The sequence below is a fragment of the Astatotilapia calliptera genome, chromosome 6 (genome assembly GCF_900246225.1).
Source record: "Astatotilapia calliptera chromosome 6, fAstCal1.2, whole genome shotgun sequence".
NCBI classification, from domain to species: Eukaryota; Metazoa; Chordata; class Actinopteri; order Cichliformes; family Cichlidae; genus Astatotilapia; species Astatotilapia calliptera.
The window spans coordinates 5,161,800-5,182,590 of record NC_039307.1 but is presented as its reverse complement, the minus strand read 5'-3'; the positions used below and the strand labels follow the sequence as shown (position 1 = coordinate 5,182,590).

At 42.1% G+C, this 20,791-nt stretch overlaps 1 protein-coding gene across 3 annotated transcripts; it reads left to right on the top strand.

Annotated features, from left to right (window-relative positions):
- Positions 1-770: 770 nt before the first annotated feature.
- Positions 771-20,701, top strand: LOC113023642 (high affinity choline transporter 1-like). 3 transcript variants are annotated; one of them, XM_026169851.1, is made up of 9 exons: positions 771-1,038; positions 6,985-7,187; positions 7,321-7,434; positions 8,552-8,707; positions 12,207-12,355; positions 15,719-15,862; positions 16,045-16,198; positions 16,328-16,545; positions 17,719-20,701. In XM_026169851.1, the coding sequence occupies exons 2-9, from the start codon at positions 7,004-7,006 to the stop codon at positions 18,259-18,261; spliced, it is 1,662 nt and encodes a 553-aa protein (XP_026025636.1). In that variant the 5' UTR covers positions 771-1,038; positions 6,985-7,003; the 3' UTR covers positions 18,262-20,701. The 3 variants fall into 3 exon arrangements, with proteins under 3 accessions (XP_026025636.1, XP_026025638.1, XP_026025639.1); XM_026169853.1 differs by lacking the exon at positions 771-1,038 and adding an exon at positions 6,360-6,495; XM_026169854.1 differs by lacking the exons at positions 771-1,038; positions 6,985-7,187; positions 7,321-7,434 and adding an exon at positions 11,528-11,574 and having other exon boundaries at positions 7,554-8,707.
- Positions 20,702-20,791: the final 90 nt, after the last annotated feature.

Sequence of the window (20,791 nt, the reverse complement as noted above, 5' to 3'; positions counted from 1 at the left end):
CCTGCAGGACACCGGCCCTTGAGGCCTGGAGTTCCACCACCCCTGCTGTAAAACATGACAAGAATCCAGACATATATCAGGTTTATTGAATGTGAAATCGTTTCTGCTTCCACCACTGATGTGAGAATATGTGAAAGCAGTCTGAAAACACACCAGCATTTTTTTTTACTAATTACTTGATAAACTAAAACATATGGGACAGAACAAGCACTACTTTATAAAAGTACTGGGCACACATTAGCACACCAATGAAACCAAAGAGAGAGGGAAAAACAGCACACAGACAGAGGTTATATTTGTCTTCATGTTGAAGGACAGAGAGGATCCTGGTACTGCATATCCTGGTACTGCATCCATCAGGCTGGGTGCACAGCTGCCTTGGCTGCAGGTAGGTGGCAGACAGATACAGTTAGAGACAGAAAAGGAGAAGTGGATGGGAGATGATAAAGTTTTTGAGAAGGGTTGGGGGGGGGGGTAGTCAGTGAGGGGTAAAGGGTGTGTGTGTGTGTGGGGGGGGGGGGGGGGGTTAATAAGCCATAATGAGCATCTGGATGTGGCAGTGCCAACCCACACCCAAAACCATCCTCATGTGGGCCAAAGCTAAGGAGGGGTCTGCTCTGCCCCTAGATTCTGAGCACTACTAATTGGCTGCAGACAGAACCAGGGGGCCAAGTCGCCAATCAGGTAGCACTAGCAGCAGCTTCCCTCTCCTGTGTGTTGTGCCTAACCCCTCCCACCCCGTGAGCTTTAAAATCAGGGGAAGTCTGGCTGCTGATTCTAGACTTCCATCCTTCTGCGGTGGCCCTAGCCTCTCTTTGAACATAATCTCTGACTCACCTCTTTCTTCTCAGCTTCTTTTTTTCAGATAGATTTTTGTTTACTTTCATTTAAAAGAACTTTCGTTACATTTTCTGGTAGTCTCTCATTCCCTCAGCACTGTGGACTAGTGTCATCCTGGACTGAGTTTAACACCTGGTCTGTGAGAAACGCCTCTGTTCCCTCTTCATCACTATAACTGAGTCGTACTGTGCACTTCAGGTATGTATTCAGTCACTGAATATGCTCGCATGTGTATTTTGTTTTTCTTTGTTGCCACCTTGTGTTACTTTCTGAAGACTTTTTGACATCACCTAAAATTCCACATGTTATTGTGTCCGTGTCCAGTCCACGTGCAGACTGTTTGTAAAGTTGTTCAAACTCAGTCAAGTTGGGGCACACTTAGTGGAGTGCATGCCGGTGCCTAGAAATAGCACCGAGGACCTCCGCTGCAGAGCCAAATTGGCTCTCTGGTTTGTTTTGTGTGACTGATGAAGCATATCTCAAAGCTGCAATTTTCTAGTGTGTTTGATCGCGAAATAGAGAAGTGGCAGAAACTGGAACGATGCCCGGTTCTAGTGTAGTGTCAGAGTGTGATGACTTTGAATTAATTTTTAATGCTGATGTGGTGTTTCATAGAAGAAAGTGTTATGGGGATTTATACTGTAATAACGATGTGTGTGGGCTGCTTTAATAGGCAGTCCGCATTAAGTGCAATTTTACTTATTTGGTCTTCCCTGTCTTCTCTTCCTCTAAGCCTTTAATCATCCAAGTTGTTCCTAATTATCTCAGTCAAAGTTGTCCTCGCTGGATTGACTCTTGAGCCTCATGCCACGTCTGTGTTCTGATATTACTTTGCAGCTGCATTCTAAGCGCTGTATCCGCCTTTAAGATAAATAATTTTACGCCGGTAATATCCGTAAGCACGCTCTCGCTCAGCATCACAAAGTCACACGGGGGTGGGGACGTAGGAGCGAAAGGCTGCAAACCCAGAGCGCGCTGGAGAGCCAGTGTGACGGAAAAGTACTGAGAGGCTGACAAATTAGATGCGTGTATTGGTGTCTGCCATGGGGACGGAAGGCGGAGACATGCGAAAAATGCCACTGTGACAGGCGTCTGCACATGAGAATGTAAAACAATGTTGGACCAAAAAAAAAAAAAACCCAAACAAAACATAAAAACAGAAAGAAAAAAAAGGCAGCAACAGGTCTGCTCTGTGTCAGCTGAACCCGCTGCATTTAGCTCACGGCAAAGCGCTGATGTATCGTGAGATGCCCGGCCTGCAGTAAATCTGCTGTGAGTGTTAAATGTTTGTTGTTGTTGTTTTCTGCTGTGTGACAACTAAATTTAAAAAGTTGTGTCATTTTAATTTAGTTGAAATGAGACATAAAATAACGTTGAACGGAAATTTGTGTTTTTAAAACGCTGTTCAGCAGCACAGAGGTTCATCTGTTTAACGCTTCTTTCTGTATTTCTGTAAGCTGACACTAATCAAATGGGAATTTTTGGTGACTTGTAAGTGGATTTCTTTTCTGCTTTTGGTTTGCACCATAAAGAAGAGAAAATACGACTACAAAGTACATCCAACTTTGAAGATGTGATTGTGTTGTATGTAAACTAATAACAGATTAATGTGTGTATAGATACACTGCACTGACAGCTACAGGCCCTAATAATAATAATAATAATAATAATAATAATACATTTTATTTATAGGCGCCTTTCAGACCCTCAAGGTCACCTTACAGTAACACTCATGTCTGCGCTGTATTCACACTTAGACCAGGTAGCAACAGTAATGGAAAATTACCAGTGATGAGTCGGCAGCCTGCTGACGTGACATTTATAGCAGAAGGGCTCGATGCCGATATAAAATGATGAATACCGTTCATTGTGTGAAAAGGGTCATTAGAGTGGTTTCTCAATGAGGCATGAAAGTAATAGGCTTCTCTATAGACCTTGCCTTGAAAGTATTCAAGCCAATGATAAATGAATGTTTAGCCTATGTAATACGATAATAGTGACAGAGAGACCAGTTTGCAGTCTGAAGGATTTAATATTTAATTTTTATTTTTTTAAGTTCATCCATCCATTCTCTTCCGCTTATCCTTTTCAGGGTGGCAGGGAGCGAGAGGCAGGGTGCACCCTGGACAGATCACCAGTCTGCCACATTAAAAAAAACAACCATTCACACTCATGGGCAATTTAGTCCCCACTATGGGAGGAAGCAGTAGTACCCAGAGAGAACCCACACAAACACGAGGAGAACACAAAGTCCACAAAGAAAGTCCCTGGCCTGATGGTGGAATTGAACTCAGGACCTTCTGGCTGTGGGGCAACAATGCTAATTTCCTGGTTCTAGTAATCGTTGGAGGTGGTACCGCTTTTTTTTTCCTTTATCTGCACCAGAGGATCTAAGGACCAATGTGGTTCCTAAAAGTTTTAGAGGTTTTTACTTTATCTTCTGCAGAGTAGGTACTCTAAAGTCCAGGCTTTCGTGAGCTTGGACTTCAGTGCAAGGAAATGCAACAATTCCCTACAGCTTGTTTGAAGGGAATTGCTGTGGTTGGAATAGTTTTGCATTTCCAACTATTAGACAGCTATTACTTCACTCCAGAGCTCCTGGAAGATGTACAAATAGGAATAAGTAGTCCCTCTTTGCACCAAAAGTGGCGCATTGCACTTAAACCATGCTCCAAGTCCACTGCTTAAGCAAAGCGGACTGGGAACACATGTCAAGTTAATGTGAAGTTAAATTAAGCCAGCAAATGAATTGCAGACCAACAGTATCTATTGGTCCATGTATGGATACAGACCCTAAACATGCAAGTAGCATCCGACATATGGGCAGTGGATGCTGCTCAGCAGCTATTATTAGAGCTTTAGTTACATATTATGACAGCAAAATGAAAGAAATGCATGTGACTGTGTGCTGCGTAAGCTGACCTGTCAGGAGTTATTAAAAGAAAGCCAGCTGGTTTTTTGTTGCCTCTTACTTAATAGAGTTTAGTTGCCTGGTTGGGAGTTGCCTACAGCACACATATCTTGGCATCCTTTCAGTTGGACATCATTTTAGTGTGATCCAGGATCAAATACGAGCTAAAGTCAGCTGGTGTTGTGTCCATGCTTTCAACAGTGAACAAAAAAAAGGAAACAGAGTGAATTATGTCAATGTGAAAAGTGTAAATATGTGGTAGAATGAATTTTTGCTTTTGCATTTGGACCAGAGAGGTCTGTAACATGAGAGTGGCCGGTCTTGCTAAGAAAAGGCAGACGATCCACGTCACTGGCCAAGTCCGTAGGGGCACGATATTCAGAGGGTAACGAAAGTCTGTGTAGTAAGCAAGGCAGACATACTGGGATGCTTTTCAACTCTAAAGTAGGTCAGTAAACATATATTCGGAAAGAGGGACTCCAAACCTCTAACCGGTCTGTGAAATGTCTTGCATGCTCTGATTGAGAGGAAAAGAGCCGGTTGAGAAAATAGTCTGGTCAGTTAAAATTGGCTTTTTAAGGAAAAGGATTAACTAGTATAAATCTTCCCAAATTCCATTTCACCCAATATGAAAACAGTCATATAAAACCCCATACATGTCCAAGGACAGAATTCTAAGCAAATTGAGATGCTGCTCAGTACCTACAAACAAACTTCACTAGTTATGGTGCAGATGTTTTAGGTTTATTGCATGCTGAATGTTAGTCATACAATATGAGGGGCCGTACAAGCCAAACTTCATTCTTTCACTCTCACACACATACATTCTTCATTCACACACATATACTTTCACTCTCACATAGTTTTATTTTAATTTTTATATTTAGATATTTTTATTCTCATGTTTACACATATTTAACACACACATTGCAATATTGTGCTCTCTTATATATGTATTTTAATCTACATATTTACAAATTTGCACTCTAACATACATGCATTTTCATTTATGCATTCCTACATTTTGCTCTCATTTACATGCATTCAATATGCATTTAATCTCACAAATAATATATGTATGTAAGAAGAGAATGCATACATGTCTGAAGAAAATATATGTATGCAAGAGAATAATGTATGTGAATGAAAGAGTATAGTGGAAACAGAAGGAGTTTAATGGAAACGGAAGGCTGGGTGTCTGTACCGCTGTGATTGGCTGAGAAGCACGCGCGGGTCACTTTCAAGTGTCTGACAGCATGGAGGGGAGAGAAGAAACTCGAGTTCTTCAGCAAGCTATCAGGGTGTTAAGAAATATTTTATCATCTCCTGAAACGGTCACATCGTTGTCCTCGTCACTTGATTGAGATGGGACGGGCTCAACTGCACCCAGTGTTACCCACAACACGGTGGAAAGTGAGATGAGGGAACTTTTTAGACCAGCTAACACCCGGGTAGCTTCAACGAGCCATGTAGCTACACGGAGTTCGACTGGCGTGGGGCAGTCTTTTATGGCGTTATTTTTGTGCCACTATTCTGAGCGCACATAAAAAAAATATTTGCAGGTGCAAGTGTTGCATTTTGAGCAGAAATTTATATTGAGCGAAGAAAAGCTGAATTTGAGTGAACAAAATTCATTGCTGCATGCAAAAAATGTATTTCAGTTTTTGCTATTATCCACACAGACACACACACACACACAATAGCAGCCCCTCTCGCTCAGTTTTTGTATTTGCGCTCTCAACATTCCTGCCCATGCGCGCTCAACTCTTTGTGTACACTTATCGAGAGTGAAAGTATATGTGTGTGAAAGAAGAATGTATGTGTGTGAGAGTGAAAGAATGAATTTTGGCTTGTACGGCCCCTCATAAGAACTCATAAGACATTTGTTATGCCAGAAAGAGTTGTATTTCTAGCCTGGTGTTCCTCACACAGTACAGAGGCACCGACTCAGATTATTCAGGGTTGTGTTTGCAGCCCTCTGTTCTCATTAAACCTTTACAGCTTTGCATAGAAAATATGAGCACTTTAATGTAGCAATAATGCAGTTTGAACCCAGCTATGTTTGCTATATATAGGCAATAACAGTGTGTACAAACGCGCACACTCGAACAACAGGAGGAATAAAACACATGGGCTGTGTCAGTGTGCTTTTGAGGCTTTAGTGGACTCTGGCAGCGAGCCAGTAGCCCGCACAGCCCGTCTCCACCTCGCTCATTCCTTCCATGCTTCCATGTAAACACATTTTCCTAAAAGAAATTATTTTTTCAGCTTTAACTCGCACCAAAATTCTTTTTTTTTCCTCTTACATATTCTCTCATGTGTGTATGTAGGCTTCTTTTTTTTTGAAACCAATTATTTATGAATGAAAAACTTTTAACCAATGAACTGGCTGTGTTTAAAATAAAGGAGTTGGTTTATAATAAGAAACATTACTGCTTTACTGTGATGTGTTCAATTATAAAACTTTAGCGCGTCTATGAGTGAGAGTCCGTTTTTAATTTTTTTCAAAGAAGGCTTCGGTGCAATGCCCTCTCACAGTAACTGCACACACACACACACACACACACACACACACACACACACACACACACACACACACACACACACACACACACACACGTATTAATGTGGCTCTCAGATGTGTTCACTTCCCAATGTTTGGGGCTGAAATTCAGGCTACTCAACCACTGAAGACGGGGGACAACATCTGTCCACCATCTTCATCAGTGCTGCCGAGTGTTATGGTGAGACCCCTTTCACCTCTTTGACTCTTCATCCTTCATGCCCCTTGCCTCTTATTACCCCCCCTTTTGCACCAAGACCCAGGCCCTCAGATGCTACTGCTCCTTTCTTATGTTTTTGGGGGTTTTTTAAACTCTAACCTTTTTTTGCTTTTTTAAAGAGGCATATAGTTTCTTTGCACTTTGCTCAGGTTTCATTAATACAAACATATCCTTCTGTTTTCTTTTCATTGTGCTTAATTTCTTCCTGCACATTATGAATGCACGTTTTTATCAGATTCTTCTCAGGTGACTTTTAAATGTATGCAAACGTGGCTCCTCCCCCATCTTCCTTGTGCTACAGTCCTGCAAATATTTATTTATACAAAAAAGAGAATTAGATGTGATTTATTTGTATTTTACAATTAAAAGACCTGCAAGCAGCATCTGCATGTTTCCTTTTGAAGCAGTTGGCGACTCAGTTTTTCACCAGCCTCTGATGTCTCTCTACAGGACACAAAAGTAGTTCAAGATGGCTCTCAATATACCAGGCCTGGTGGTGATGGCGCTGTTTTACCTGCTCATCTTGGGCACGGGCATCTGGGCATCCTTGCGTTCCAAAAAGGAGGAGAAAAAATGCACAGGAGACGGCATGGAGATAACTCTACTGGCTGGACGCAATATCAACTTACTAGTTGGTATCTTCACACTTACTGGTAAGGCAGTCAGATGGTGTGAATATATATACACTAATATATATACACTGAGTCTTTTGTATAGTGCACTAAATTTTGATCTTTGAAAGTGGTACATGAATAAGACAAGTGAGTTGTTTTTCTTCGTCCGCAGCTACATGGGTTGGTGGAGGCTTCATCCTGGGTATAGCTGAAGCAACATACAACCCAACACTAGGCGCAGTTTGGGCACTCATGCCTGTGCCCTATGTCCTGACCTTCTTCTTAGGTGAGTGGAACCCACTTATGAAACAAGAACAAAGAGAGCCACAGCAGGACGTGTGCAATGCAAGTACAAAGCACTCCAAGCACGCTCTGGGTCGATTAGAATAGAAGCGTGTCCGTTTAGTCATGCAGGTATTTTTTACATGATTTTAGTTCAGGCTTCATTTGATTGGATGCAACTGTGCAGGTCGGATTGGTGCTTGTTATCCTCACATTCCAGGGGTGGACTTTTAAATAGAAACAAAAAGTTGATGTCAGCTTTAATGAGCCTAACAACACAGCTTAGCCCCCTCCAGTGTTTGGAAGAAGAAAGTTCAACATTTGTATGCTTCATTTTACACCCAGGAGGAGCTAATGAAGGTCCTGTGGTACAATGACCTTTGGGTACGAGAGGTGCTATTGTTAGAGGAAGTCAGTCTAAACTGAAATCTATGAGAGAACTATGGAAATATGATAGAGATGTGAGCAGCTATAGGTTTAGTATTTTAACCATAATCACCTTAAGTTATCCACAGTGTGTAAAATGCATTAATAAAATGAGTGTCTGTCTGCAGCAGAAGTGTTACTGACCGCCGTCCGTGCAACTCCCTTTCCCGCAGACCCCGTTTGACTGCACCAATAAAAGTGTTGCTCGTGTTAAAAATAGTACTGTAGTAAATCAGTTTAGGATTTTAACTGGAGGCAACAGGTGCAAACAGATGAGTTTACCCCTAAGCTTGGGTTGCCTTCTTGTGAATTCACCAAATTGACAAACTCAGCAGGGCATTCGGCATCCATAAACATTTGTGACATGTTCAGTCATCGGCACTCGGGCACCTCTTTCACAATAGCCCACAGATCGTGAGAGTAATGTGAACTGGAGCCTCTTATCAGGAAATACAACATGCCTCATTGTTGGCCTTATGGCCCCATGGTTTGTCTGAAGGTGTTTATTATGCTATCTGGAGGGAGAACTTGTTTTTTTCTATTGTTCAAAAGCGTTCATTCTTTCACTCGGCCACTAAATCGCTTCCTTTCTCTCTCATTAATGAAAGATATATGTAAACGATGTATCCTAAACTTGACAACATTTTCAAGGAGGTAATCAGATGTGTTGCTAAATCCCTTTCCTCCTCCTGCAGGTGGCTTTTTCTTTGCCAAGCCAATGAGAGAGAACAAGTATGTGACAATGATGGATCCTTTCCAAAAGAAGTATGGGAATGTCCTTGCAAGTGCACTGATCTTTCCTGCACTGGTTGCAGACGTACTGTGGGTGGCACGCACACTTGTCAGCCTGGGTAAGTTACTTCACACTTTATAAAAGGTCTGGCAACATAATGTGTACGCACATAATTGTGCAACCAATAGAGTATATGGTAAAAAAAGAAAAAACAGCAGGATACTGATAGTGGATGCTTTTTTGGCAAACAGCTTGAATGCTGTAAATAATTCAGAGGAAGGAAGCAGGTGAAGAAAACAATGCTATAAGAAAACTGCAAACAAAAGTTGTCAGTGAACAGCCAACTTTGTAAACAGTCGCTGGCTTGTAACTTCTTCACCAGCTGTTAACGTAGCTTAAAGAAGTTTAAAGAATGGGTGAAAAACACAAAAAACACACAAACAATAGAATTATAAGGTACATTACTTTGGGTAGAGTAATCTTATCACTTTGTCCTGCTCTTGGATCGATTTTGAGGTTCGCAATTGTTTTAAAGTTAACAGAAGACGATACGTTAGCATCTCAAAAAAACAAGTTGATAAGCTTTGCATTTTTAAAACAACTATTCCTTTTTTAGAAGGACCAGCTATTTATACCCTGCAAGATCTGAACAGAGCATTTCTCAGTTTATTTATGCTACTTTAGCACCAGCATGCATGCTAGTTATAATCTAGTTAGCTATACAACTCAGTTTAAAGTCAGACTAACTCGTTTAGCTTGAATAATTAGCTACAACAGGTATCTGCTAGCAACATTTGTAAACATCCTGATTGCTGGCTGTAAATAAAGCCTTGTCTAAAATGAAGGATTAATAGCCTAAAAAATGTAAACACCAGTGTTGCTAATAGTCCGTGTCAAAAAGACGAAAAAAACGAAACGATGTAGAGCGAACCAAGTACGCTGCTCTCGTGCACGGCTGTGAGGTCATCCTATCGGCTCTGCAAAGACAAATGTTGTCCCTTATTATAGGCACAATGAGGATGAGTGACTAAAAATAATTGCAGCTCTGGGTTATTGTTGTTACATAGTGTTCACCTGACTTATTTGAAGATTAATGTGGATCTTTGTATTATCACTCATGTTTAGGTAACAATTCTATTTCTATCAGTCATATGATCTAAAATCTCACCACTCCTGCTGGTAGGGTCTCTTTGTTTGTTTGTTTGTTTTTAAAGAGTAAAAGTTCACATACAAGGTTTGATGATGGATTGAATTTACTTTGAAATGTTCGTAAAGTAATGGGAATGGTGTGACTTATTTAACCTGCTTGTTTGGTAACATTGTTAACACTGTTTTGATGGTGTCGTGTGTATGTGTGTGTGGTACGTGCTGAGATGGTGAACGCAAGTGTGTATGTGCATGGGTGTTTGCGAAGAGGCAAAAGTGTGTGCGTGTTTGCGCGCCTTTGTGTGTGTATAATGTTTTCCTTTGTGTTTTTTAATGTTGTTTTCTTTTCCAGTGTTATTTGAAAAGGGGGTTAGACATCGAGCAGCCTTTTGATTGTGAAAGGTGATCAATTATTCCAATCAGATTGCTGTTTCATTAGAGACATTTTCCAAAGTTTGTGCCAGTTGTTACTAACGGGTAAATGTTACATGCTGAATTAAAGTTTAATGCCTGTGTGTAGTTTAAAGATTTAAAGAGAAGCAGTGAAATCTAATGAGATTTGTTTGAGTCACTTTAAGCTGTGCCAGTGCTCCATAAAAGGACTGGTGGGGAGGCGGGAATGCTCCTGGGACTCTTTTTTTTTTTTTCAAACCTACAAACTGATATAGAATCAGGGGACACCCCTCCTTAACATGTCAGTGTAACAACGTCCACCAGTGTTTTTTTGGAAATGTTATGCAAACCTCCCTGATGTGCACGCATCACATGCGCACACACAAACACCTGATATTGCTGAGGGCAATGTTGCTGAGTGACTGTATGTGTGTATGTATAGCATAAACCGAGCTGCTTTATGCTTGAGCGTGTGCCTCTTTGTGTGTGTGTGTGTGTGTGTGTGTGTGTGTGCGTGCGTGCGTGCGTGCGTGCGTGCGTGCGTGCGTGCGTGCGTGCGTGTGTGTGTGTGTGGGTGGGTACTTAACTAAAAAAAAATGCTTTCGATGTGCTGTCACTTAGCAGTGGAGTATCAACGGCACTGTCACGGTCCAATTTCTGCCAAGAAGAAATGTGGAACAGGACAGTTTGGAAGGGGGGGGGTGCCTGTGTGTGTGTGTGCGTGTGTGCGTGTGTGCATGCACACATGTTTGAGGTTTGTAAGTGGGACAAGGATCTAATAACAACCTGGGGGGTGTTTGGGATGCTCTTTGCCCCTGTCCATCCCTGGTGCTGTTCATTAAGCCCCAGAGGCCCCTGGTTCTCATTCCACCTTTCCTATTCCTAAATTTAGCATTGAGGGGAAAGGCACAGTTCAGCACAGAACGCATAAGAGCTCTGATACTATATCTGGAAAACAGGCCATCCAGGAATTATTTACGATGCAGTGACTGTGCTGCATCATGTCCCACCCATCACAGAAGTGTCAGACAGTTTCAGAGTTAACGCTAAAACGTTAAATGAAGCCTAAGTGCAAAATAAAATGAACACCTGTATAACAAACCTTCCTTTGCAGGGCCACAAGGTCTTAGATAGTTGACACCTAGTCCAGTCGTTTACATTTTCCAATAAGAACCTGATAAAGTCAGAGAAATGGATCATATTACAATAAAATACACAAACAGGGTTAAAGGTCAATCTAAAGCGTTCATGTCTCAGTTCATAATGATGCAAAGCTAGTGGGGAAGTTGAGACGGGGTGGTCAGGTAGCTGTAATGTGGGTGGGGTGAAAGGTCAGCGGGGTGGATGGTGCCGATCTGACACTTCTCTGTTTAAGGGCATTGTTGTGGTGTGGCTGCAGGCTGCGGCTGGGGGGACCCTGGCAATGTGGCAGAGGAGACGGTGAAGGTAGTGATGTTTTTGCTTGTCTTGTTTGAGTAACAAGATCTCTCTCTTTTTTTTTTTACTCACCTATTTAAATGTACTTGTTTCATTCCTTTTTTTTACACTTGTTTCACACTAGAACACACTTCTCCACACCTCTGTCTTTAATGTTTTTCTTTTAAATGAAACATCAATATTACAAAGGGTGCTAACTCGCCCAAACAAGAGGGTGAACCTGAACATAGTGGAGTCACAATCAATAGGCTGCTTTCTTTTGTGTTCCTCTATGGTTTTTGTTAGTTTTGTCATCATCACTTTTATGTTGTAGCGTTGCTTAACATAAGGTTTAAACCAAAGTCACCCATGCTTAAGCGTAACTGAGTTAAACGGCTACACATGTAATGTTGCTCTTATGAGTAATGTGTTAATACTGCATCTCTATATGTGAACAGTATAACCAGACAATTTTTCTCATTAGAACTTAAAATAAGAGTGGATGTGGTGTGTGAGAGAGCGTATTTAAAGAGAGACTGAGAACCTAAAACCATCTAATTAAACAACGAAAGTGAGAAGCTGCATGTAAACATAGATACACTCATCTGCACCCGAGTGTCCGTCAGTCCTCCGATGCTCATTGCTCTGCTCTGTTGTTCCAGGCGGAACCATGAGCGTGATCCTGGACCTGCCCTATGTCTACTCCATCATCATCTCCTCAGTGGTGGCCATAATCTACACACTGCTGGGGGGGCTCTACTCTGTGGCTTACACAGACGTCATCCAGCTGATCCTCATCTTCATCAGCTTGGTGCGTAACCGTCTACTGATATGGCAACGCAGGGGCTCCCGCTGAGAGACAAATATTATTTAAGCATGTATCCTATCAGGTTACTCGCTCTGCTGCATGAAAGAATATAGAAGGATAAGATTTCAATATAGAGTCAACAGGTAGCTTATTAACAATGCAAACTGGTGCTATTAAACCAGGCTCTGGTTTCAGTAGCTTATTTGAAATTTCCATCACTCAGTTTTCAAAATGGCTGCCATCCACATAAGCAAATAAGATTGTTGATGTTACAGCTGTCAACTGCTAAAAGGCTGCTATGTAGGCGCGTTCATGTACCACCGTTGGGAAGCCCCATGTTTGTCAAGGCTCTGTCTGCACGCTAAGACTCCACGTCACACCCCCAAAAGTTGTTATTCTCTACCTTTGCAATGGTAGATCTCCACATTTGTTCAACGGCAACTTAAGGACAACTGGCAGCCCTCGTGGCACCAGCATGCTAGTTGTTAGTCGAGCAATTCTACAGCTGGAAATGAGCAAAAAATGGACCTGAAACCTTTTCCCTAAATGCTGATTAAGCTTAAAAGTTTAGAAACTGATGAGTAGGCTTCCGTCACGAGTCATTTAATATCTGTTCTTTGATCTTAATATCACATAATCTTCTGCTGCCGGTAGTGTTTTCAGAGGTTACAGAATTTTCCATTTTACAAAGAACTTCGGGTCTTTCAATTCAATTCAATTCAATTTTATTTATATAGCGCCAAATCACAACAAAAGTCGCCTCAAGGCGCTTCATAGATACAGAGAAAAACCCAACAATCATATGACCCCCTATGAGCAAGCACTTTGGCGACAGTGGGAAGGAAAAACTCCCTTTTAACAGGAAGAAACCTCCGGCAGAACCAGGCTCAGGGAGGGGCGGCCATCTGCTGCGACCGGTTGGGGTGAGAGAAGGAAGACAGGATAAAAGACATGCTGTGGAAGAGAGACAGAGGTTAATAACAGATATGATTCAATGCAGAGAGGTCTGTTAATACATAGTGAGTGAGAAAGGTGACTGGAAAGGAAAAACTCAATGCATCATGGGAATCCCCCGGCAGCCTACGTCTATTGCAGCATAACTACGGGAGGATTCAGGATCACCTGGTCCAGCCCTAACTATATGCTTTAGCAAAAAGGAAAGTTTTAAGCCTAATCTTGAAAGTAGAGATAGTGTCTGTCTCCCGAATCCAAACTGGAAGCTGGTTCCACAGAAGAGGGGCCTGAAAACTGAAGGCTCTGCCTCCCATTCTACTTTTAAATACTCTAGGAACAACAAGTAGGCCTGCAGAGCGAGAGCGAAGTGCTCTAATAGGGTGATATGGTACTACAAGGTCATTAAGATAAGATGGGGCCTGATTATTTAAGACCTTGTATGTGAGGAGCAGGATTTTGAATTCAATTCTGGATTTAACAGGAAGCCAATGAAGGGAAGCCAAAACAGGAGAAATCTGCTCTCTCTTTCTAGTCCCTGTCAGGACTCTTGCTGCAGCATTTTGGATTAGCTGAAGGCTTTTCAGTGAGTTTTTTGGACATCCTGATAATAATGAATTACAGTCGTCCAGCCTGGAAGTAATAAATGCATGAACTAGTTTTTCAGCGTCACTCTGAGACAGGATATTTCTAATTTTAGAGATGTTGCGCAAATGAAAGAAAGCATTCTTACATATTTGTTTAATATGTGCGTTGAAGGACATGTCCTGGTCAAAAATGACTCCAAGGTTCCTCACAGTGTTACTGGAGGCCAAGGTAATGCCATCCAGAATAAGAATCTGGTTAGATACCATATTTCTAAGATTTTCAGGGCCGAGTACAATAACCTCAGTTTGATCTGAATTAAGAAGCAGAAAGTTAGCGGCCATCCAGGTCTTTATGTCTTTAAGACATTCCTGCAGTTTAACTCATTGGTGTGTGTTATCTGGCTTCATGGACAGATAGAGCTGGGTGTCATCGGCATAGCAGTGAAAATGTATGCTATGTCTTCTAATGATGCTGCCTAAGGGAAGCATGTATAATGTAAACAGAATTGGTCCTAGCACTGAACCCTGTGGAACTCCATAATTAACCTCAGTGTGTGAAGAGGACTCTCCATTTACATGCACAAATTGGAGTCTATTAGATAGATATGATACAAACCACTGCAGTGCAGTACCTGTAATACCTACAGCATGTTCTAATCGCTCTAATAGGATATTATGGTCGACAGTATCGAATGCTGCACTAAGGTCTAGCAGGACAAGCACAGAGATGAGTCCACTGTCAGAGGCCATAAGAAGATCATTTGTAACCTTCACTAAAGCTGTTTCTGTGCTGTGATGAGCTCTGAAACCTGACTGAAACTCTTCAAATAAACCATTCCTCTGCAGATGATCTGTTAGCTGTTTGACAACTACTCTTTCAAGGATTTTTTTTAATATGAAAGGAAGGTTGGAGATTGGATTATAATTAGCTAAGACTGCTGGGTCTAGAGATGGCTTTTTGAGTAAAGGTTTAACTACAGCCAGCTTGAAGGCCTGTGGTACATAGCCGATTATTAGAGATAGGTTGATCATATTTAAGATCGAAGAATTAATTAATGGCAGGACTTCTTTGAGCAGTTTTGTAGGAATGGGGTCTAAAAGACACGTTGAAGGTTTGGAGGAAGTAATTATTGAAGTTAACTCAGAAAGATCAATTGGAGAAAAAGAGTCTAACTTAACATCAATGGTACTAACAGTAGCTGTAGATGATATTACATCTGTGGGATGGTTACTGGTAATTTTTTCTCTAATGATAAAAATTTTATTTGTGAAGAAGTTCATGAAGTCATTACTAGTTAACGTTAAAGGGATGGTTGGCTCAAAAGAGCTTTGACTTTTTGTCAGCCTGGCTACAGTGCTGAAGAGAAACCTGGGGTTGTTCTTATTTTCTTCAATCAGTGATGAATAATAAGATGTTCTGGCTTTCTTATAAAGCAGCAAACTTTTTCTCCAGGCTAAATGATGATCCTCTAAATTTGTGACACGCCATTTCCTCTCCAGATTACGAGTCATCTGCTTTAGGGTACGTGTTTGAGAATTATACCACGGAGTCAGGTACTTCTGATTAGAGACCTTAGTTTTCACAGGAGCTACAGTATCCAGGGTCTGTGTTGACTTAGACGTTAAACCATTTAAGTCTGCAGACAGAGAAGATTTTATGTGATTAAGAATGTCCAGAACAGCAAATGAATTGACTGTTTTTAGTTGACTGTATTTCACTCAGAATAAAAACAGTCAATAAAAAGTGTTGACGTCCTCAGTGTCTGATGAAAAATATCCCCTGCTGAGCTAATAATCAGATCATCTGTGTTCTTGCTTGTGTAAACAGTGGGTGTGCGTCCCTTTCATGATGACCAACCCTCACTCTGTGGACATCTCGCTGACTGCATACAACGCAACTTTCCAGGCTCCTTGGGTCGGCACCGTGGAGCTCGATGAGGCTGGCAAGTGGTTCGATGACTTCATGCTGCTGGTGAGTGTGAATGCCACACGTGGAAATGGTACTCAACATTGTTTTTCAGCGAAGCAAACGAGTTAAATTAAACTTGGCCAAGAATAACAGCAGTGGCTTCACTGCAGGATTGATCTTGTCCTGTTTCACACTCCAAGCCGATTCCTGTCATCGTGTCTGAACTGTGTGTGTGTTTGTGCCAGGCTCTGGGCGGTTTGGCCTACCAGGCGTTCTACCAAAGGATCCTGTCCTCCTCATCTTACACCCAGGCTCAAGTGACCTGCTTCGCCTCTTCGGCCTGCTGCCTGGTGCTCGGTATCCCCTCAGTCCTGATCGGGGCCGTGGCTGCATCTACAGGTAAAGCCTCTAAACTTGCACCTGTGGAAAATTCCTTCATCAGCTTTTCGCCTTAGCACATATTTCTTACTGATATGATTGTGTCCATCCCCTTAATGTGGAAATTTGATCTCGCCTGCTTCCTGCTAGATTGGAACTCAACCTCTTATGGATTGCCCACCCCGTACGAGCGCGACCAGGCAGGATCCATCCTCCCCATCGCTCTGCAGTACCTCACACCCCCCTACGTCTCTGTCATTGGCATTGGGGCTGTAGCTGCCGCTGTCATGTCCTCCATGGACTCGGCCCTGCTATCCTCTGCCTCGTTGTTCTCCTCAAATATCTACAAGAACATCATCAGGAAGCAGGTGAGTGTTTTTAGCAGCACTAATCGGATTGTAAAAGCAGCAGTGTGTTCTGCTCTGTTGCATTGAGGCAGCATTATAATGTCTGTGCATCCTTTTCTTTTAACTACCTATCTTAACTCCAGGTCATTGTAAATGGAGCCATCGTAGCATCATATCAACCGTGGACGGTTTACCAAACAAGCATGTGGTTTTGTACTATGCAGGAAACCTCACCCTTGCACAGAGGTGGTGGGGATATTTAAACTTAGAACCTTCTTACTGTGAGACGACACCACAGCACCAGTTTGCAGTGTCCTATTACTACTTGATCCTGGTCTGAAGGTCCATTGTGCTGCCACCTTCAGGTGTAATGCAATGCCATTTTTGTTTATGTGAAGGAAAAGTTCCATTAGGGATCAAATATGATCTTCCAGAAAAGGCGTGTCAGCGTCTGCTGCTCAAGAACACTTTGTTCCTAAATGAATCATCCCAGTGGTATGGACAACTGCGGTAATGCTGATGAATCATCCAATAAGGAGGCTTTGTTAATTCAACTGACAATGCCATCTTGTTAGTCATAGATCAGCAGCTGTAGTGCTCACCATCTTTTGGTTTTGCTGAATTTGCCGACTTTAATTCAGCAAACTGTCGTCATTTATGCTTCTCAGATGTTAAAAACATCCCCCCATTTTGAACTGTCATCACCATAACGGTCAGCGTAGATAAAACACTGTTACTGGTTGACGTAAAACATTGTTTTTCATGTGCCGGTGGCAATTTCACTTCATAAGAGATTTAATTTTCTGGCATACTGTGGAGATACAAATGATGATTCACCAGGATTAATCATCAATTTCCTTTTAAAAGACATGAAACACAATGTGCAGCCATTTATGCAGGATATCTGTGCTTAAGCTGTAATAATCATTTCATTTACATTAACATTTAAAGAAACAGACAGCATGAAAAAAAGTTCTTAACTGTGCAGAAAGAATTATTTGAAAGCAACGACCTGTTTCATTATTTCAACTACACCCAGTGTTTCCTACAGTGAGACTGTTCACTGCTGGCGTCTCGCACAGTGGCTTAGATATACAGCATCTCTTCACCTTGGAGGGCTCAACAAGCTGCATGTTTATGTAATGTATTATTTAACTCTGTTTGTCTGTCTTGTCATTTCCTCTGCTCCTTCAGGCTTCAGACTGTGAGATGCAGTGGGTCATCCGTATCTCCGTGGTGGTCGTGGGTCTGGCTGGCACCGGCCTCACCTTCCTGGACAGTAGCGTCCTGGTGTTCTGGCTTGTCGGCGTGGACATGTCCTACACCATAATGTTCCCTCAGCTGGTCTGCATCCTCTTCTTCAAGGTCTCCAACGGTTACGGCGCCATCGTGGGCTACATAATGGGGCTCGTCATGAGGATCCTGAGCGGCGAGCCCCTCATTGGCCTCCCACCATCCATCCAGTTCCCCGGCTGCCGGCTGGACAAGGAGGGAAAGCTAACCCAGTACTTTCCCTTCCGTACCGCCATCATGCTCATCTCTCTAATGTCTATTCTCCTTGTTTCATTGTTGGCGTCCATCATTTTCAACAAGGGCCTGCTGCCGGAGAAGTGGGATGTGTTTAATGTCAAACGCAGGCAGAGAGCAACATCCAAGGTCGCACACGTTAAGAGGACCAACTCAGAAAAGGAAGAGGCTGCCGTGGCCAAGCAGCTGCTGGACACCACCAGCTGCTGAGAAGTCTCACAACAAGGGGGAGAAAGGGTGGGCGCCGGCTGGAGGCATGTTTGTCTGCCGGCTGGGCACGATTTCACAGAGGGGGAACAGCAGCAAAGGCTGGATGCTTTTTACAGTTTGTACAGCACTGCTGACACAACAGCAGCAGATATGAGCTGAGCTCTCTGGTACCCGACCTATGAGCTGTTGTCTTCTAAAGAAAATACAGTAAAAAAAAAATAGGCTCCCTGGCTAAAAGCCATAAGCCTGTGTCGTATAAATAGCCACAATAATAACATTCACACAGACCCAGAATAAAATGTTGCAGTTTGTGCTGCATTCTATTTAAATCATTAGTCATTACTTAAAATGGAAACAAATTACATACAGTTCATTAAAACCATTTCATTTTTTCTTTTTTGCTACAAGCTTACAGTAGTTCACTTTCACAAGCACACTTTGACAGGTTGAGCTGCTGCCCAGACCTGAATTTTCCTTTCCTAATGACCACCAGCACTGTGGTAAAAAGACACTTGCACAAAAAAGAGACTTTGCACAAAAGGAATAATCAGTCCTCCAGGACGTCGACGATTATAGCAACACACAAATAGTATGTTGTTATTTATTAACATTTCACATAGTCATATGATCTGCATCGCAGCGCTGTGCAGCGGGTGCCGCTACCTTTCCTCTGATTGTCAGCAGGACGCGGCTCTTTCACATAGAACAAAGAAGTGTCACCCTGAGAACAAAGAACGAGTGAACGTTTTGCACGGCTTCATATGAGAAAGATGTTTAGACAGTTCATTTCATCATCATCTCCTTCCTTTATTCACTAAGGCTGCCTCAAGTCCAATAATGCAGCAACAGCAACTCTCCTCATCTTGCTAGTTAGGTTAATTTTAAGTCAGCTGATAAGCTCGGCTGCAGTGCAATGCTGGAGGTGCTGAGAAATAATAAAACTCATGAAATGGCAACAGAAACACTGATGGAAGTGACACCAGCACTATCTCGTGCTTTTTAAACGTCCCATTTTTTCCTCCCCCCTCCTTGTCTGCTGAATGATGAGTTTTGCTGTAAAGAAAAGCAGGGGGAGATGAAACTGTACACCCGCGAATTCGCTCAAATGCATTTCACAAAATAACTGAGTGTAGCAGTTTATTCCACGACTGCGCAGAGAAGTCGCCAAACATCTCCCTCGTTTTCCTCCTCGCTCATTCCTCTTTCTCACGTTTTTATTTTTTCTCCAAGAGTACGGGAGAAGTGCCTTTCTCTTTTTTTGTTTTTAACGTACTGTCGTGTTTTTTGTAACTGTATGCAAAGCTGTAGTTTACTGTGGGATCATTTTTTCTCTGAGGCAGTGCAAATGTTTGCAGCTAAGATTCAGAGAATTGAAAGTTTTACAGCAGTGCAAATTCTACTCCCTTTTATTGATGATTTGATTTTTAAGACTGTGTAATGTTTTTTGTTGTGTGTTTTATGTGCACTAGATGCCTGGTAGTAGCAGGAAGCCTTCCTCTGCCATGCTGTTGCCTTTAATGTCACTGGAAACCTGTTTTACTAAATTGTTGATTGTGTAATTCACAGACTAAAACTTTCATATACGCTAGTCACTGCTCTTATAGCTCATAGTGGTATTGTTATTTTTCAAGTATACAAAACGTTACATTTTTTGGCTTCTATCCAACAGTGTGAATGTGAACGAGCCGTCAGAAAGAAGAAAAAAAGCAAAGACAGATAAGGACATGCAGGATATGATGCATGTGTCTTTTTATACGTGCGATTGTGATTCCTACTTGTATTATTACTCTTGTGCTGTAAATTCTGATCATAATTTGTATTTCTACACTTTCTATTTTTTATCAGTTGTTCGCTTAGGTGCAGAGTAGAAAACTTTATCTCAAGTTAGCAAAATAATATATAAATTCACCTTTGATTTTGCAGAACATGAATATAAATATAGAATTTCAACAGGTGTTGATGAACTTTCGAGGGCAGTGATTGTGAACACGTGTGGAGAAACTGTACGTGCCTACATGAGCACTCCTGTCCCGACAGCCTCAGATTACGTCCACATGACGTGATCTGAAAGGAAACTCAGCAGCCGTCCTCGGGAGGCTGTCTCCGGTCCAGTGAAGGGTGGCACAGCCTTACAAAAAGAACGTTTTAAAAATGCTGCGTACGTTTGTCGTGGCTTTCATTTCAGTTGCGTGTTGGTCAAACAGCTCTAAAAGTGCTGGACAGTGGTGTTTGTATTACAGTGTGAGTTCTATATTGTATTTTGCCCCCTAAACATGTATTTGGTTTTATACTATCATGCATGTCATTTACTGAGTTGTTTGTATACTGAACTTTTGTGAAGACTGTTCTCTTCTTGCCATTTGGCAAGGTCCTACTTTGTCATCAGTTAATGTAAATCCCCATGGGCTGATGTTCTGTCAGAATAAAGGATGAAACCAAATTACTGTCTGAATCGTCTTTGTGCCAGAAGCAACACACACACACACACATATGTCGCTCTCCAACACATGTCCTGAACGGTTAAGCCCTC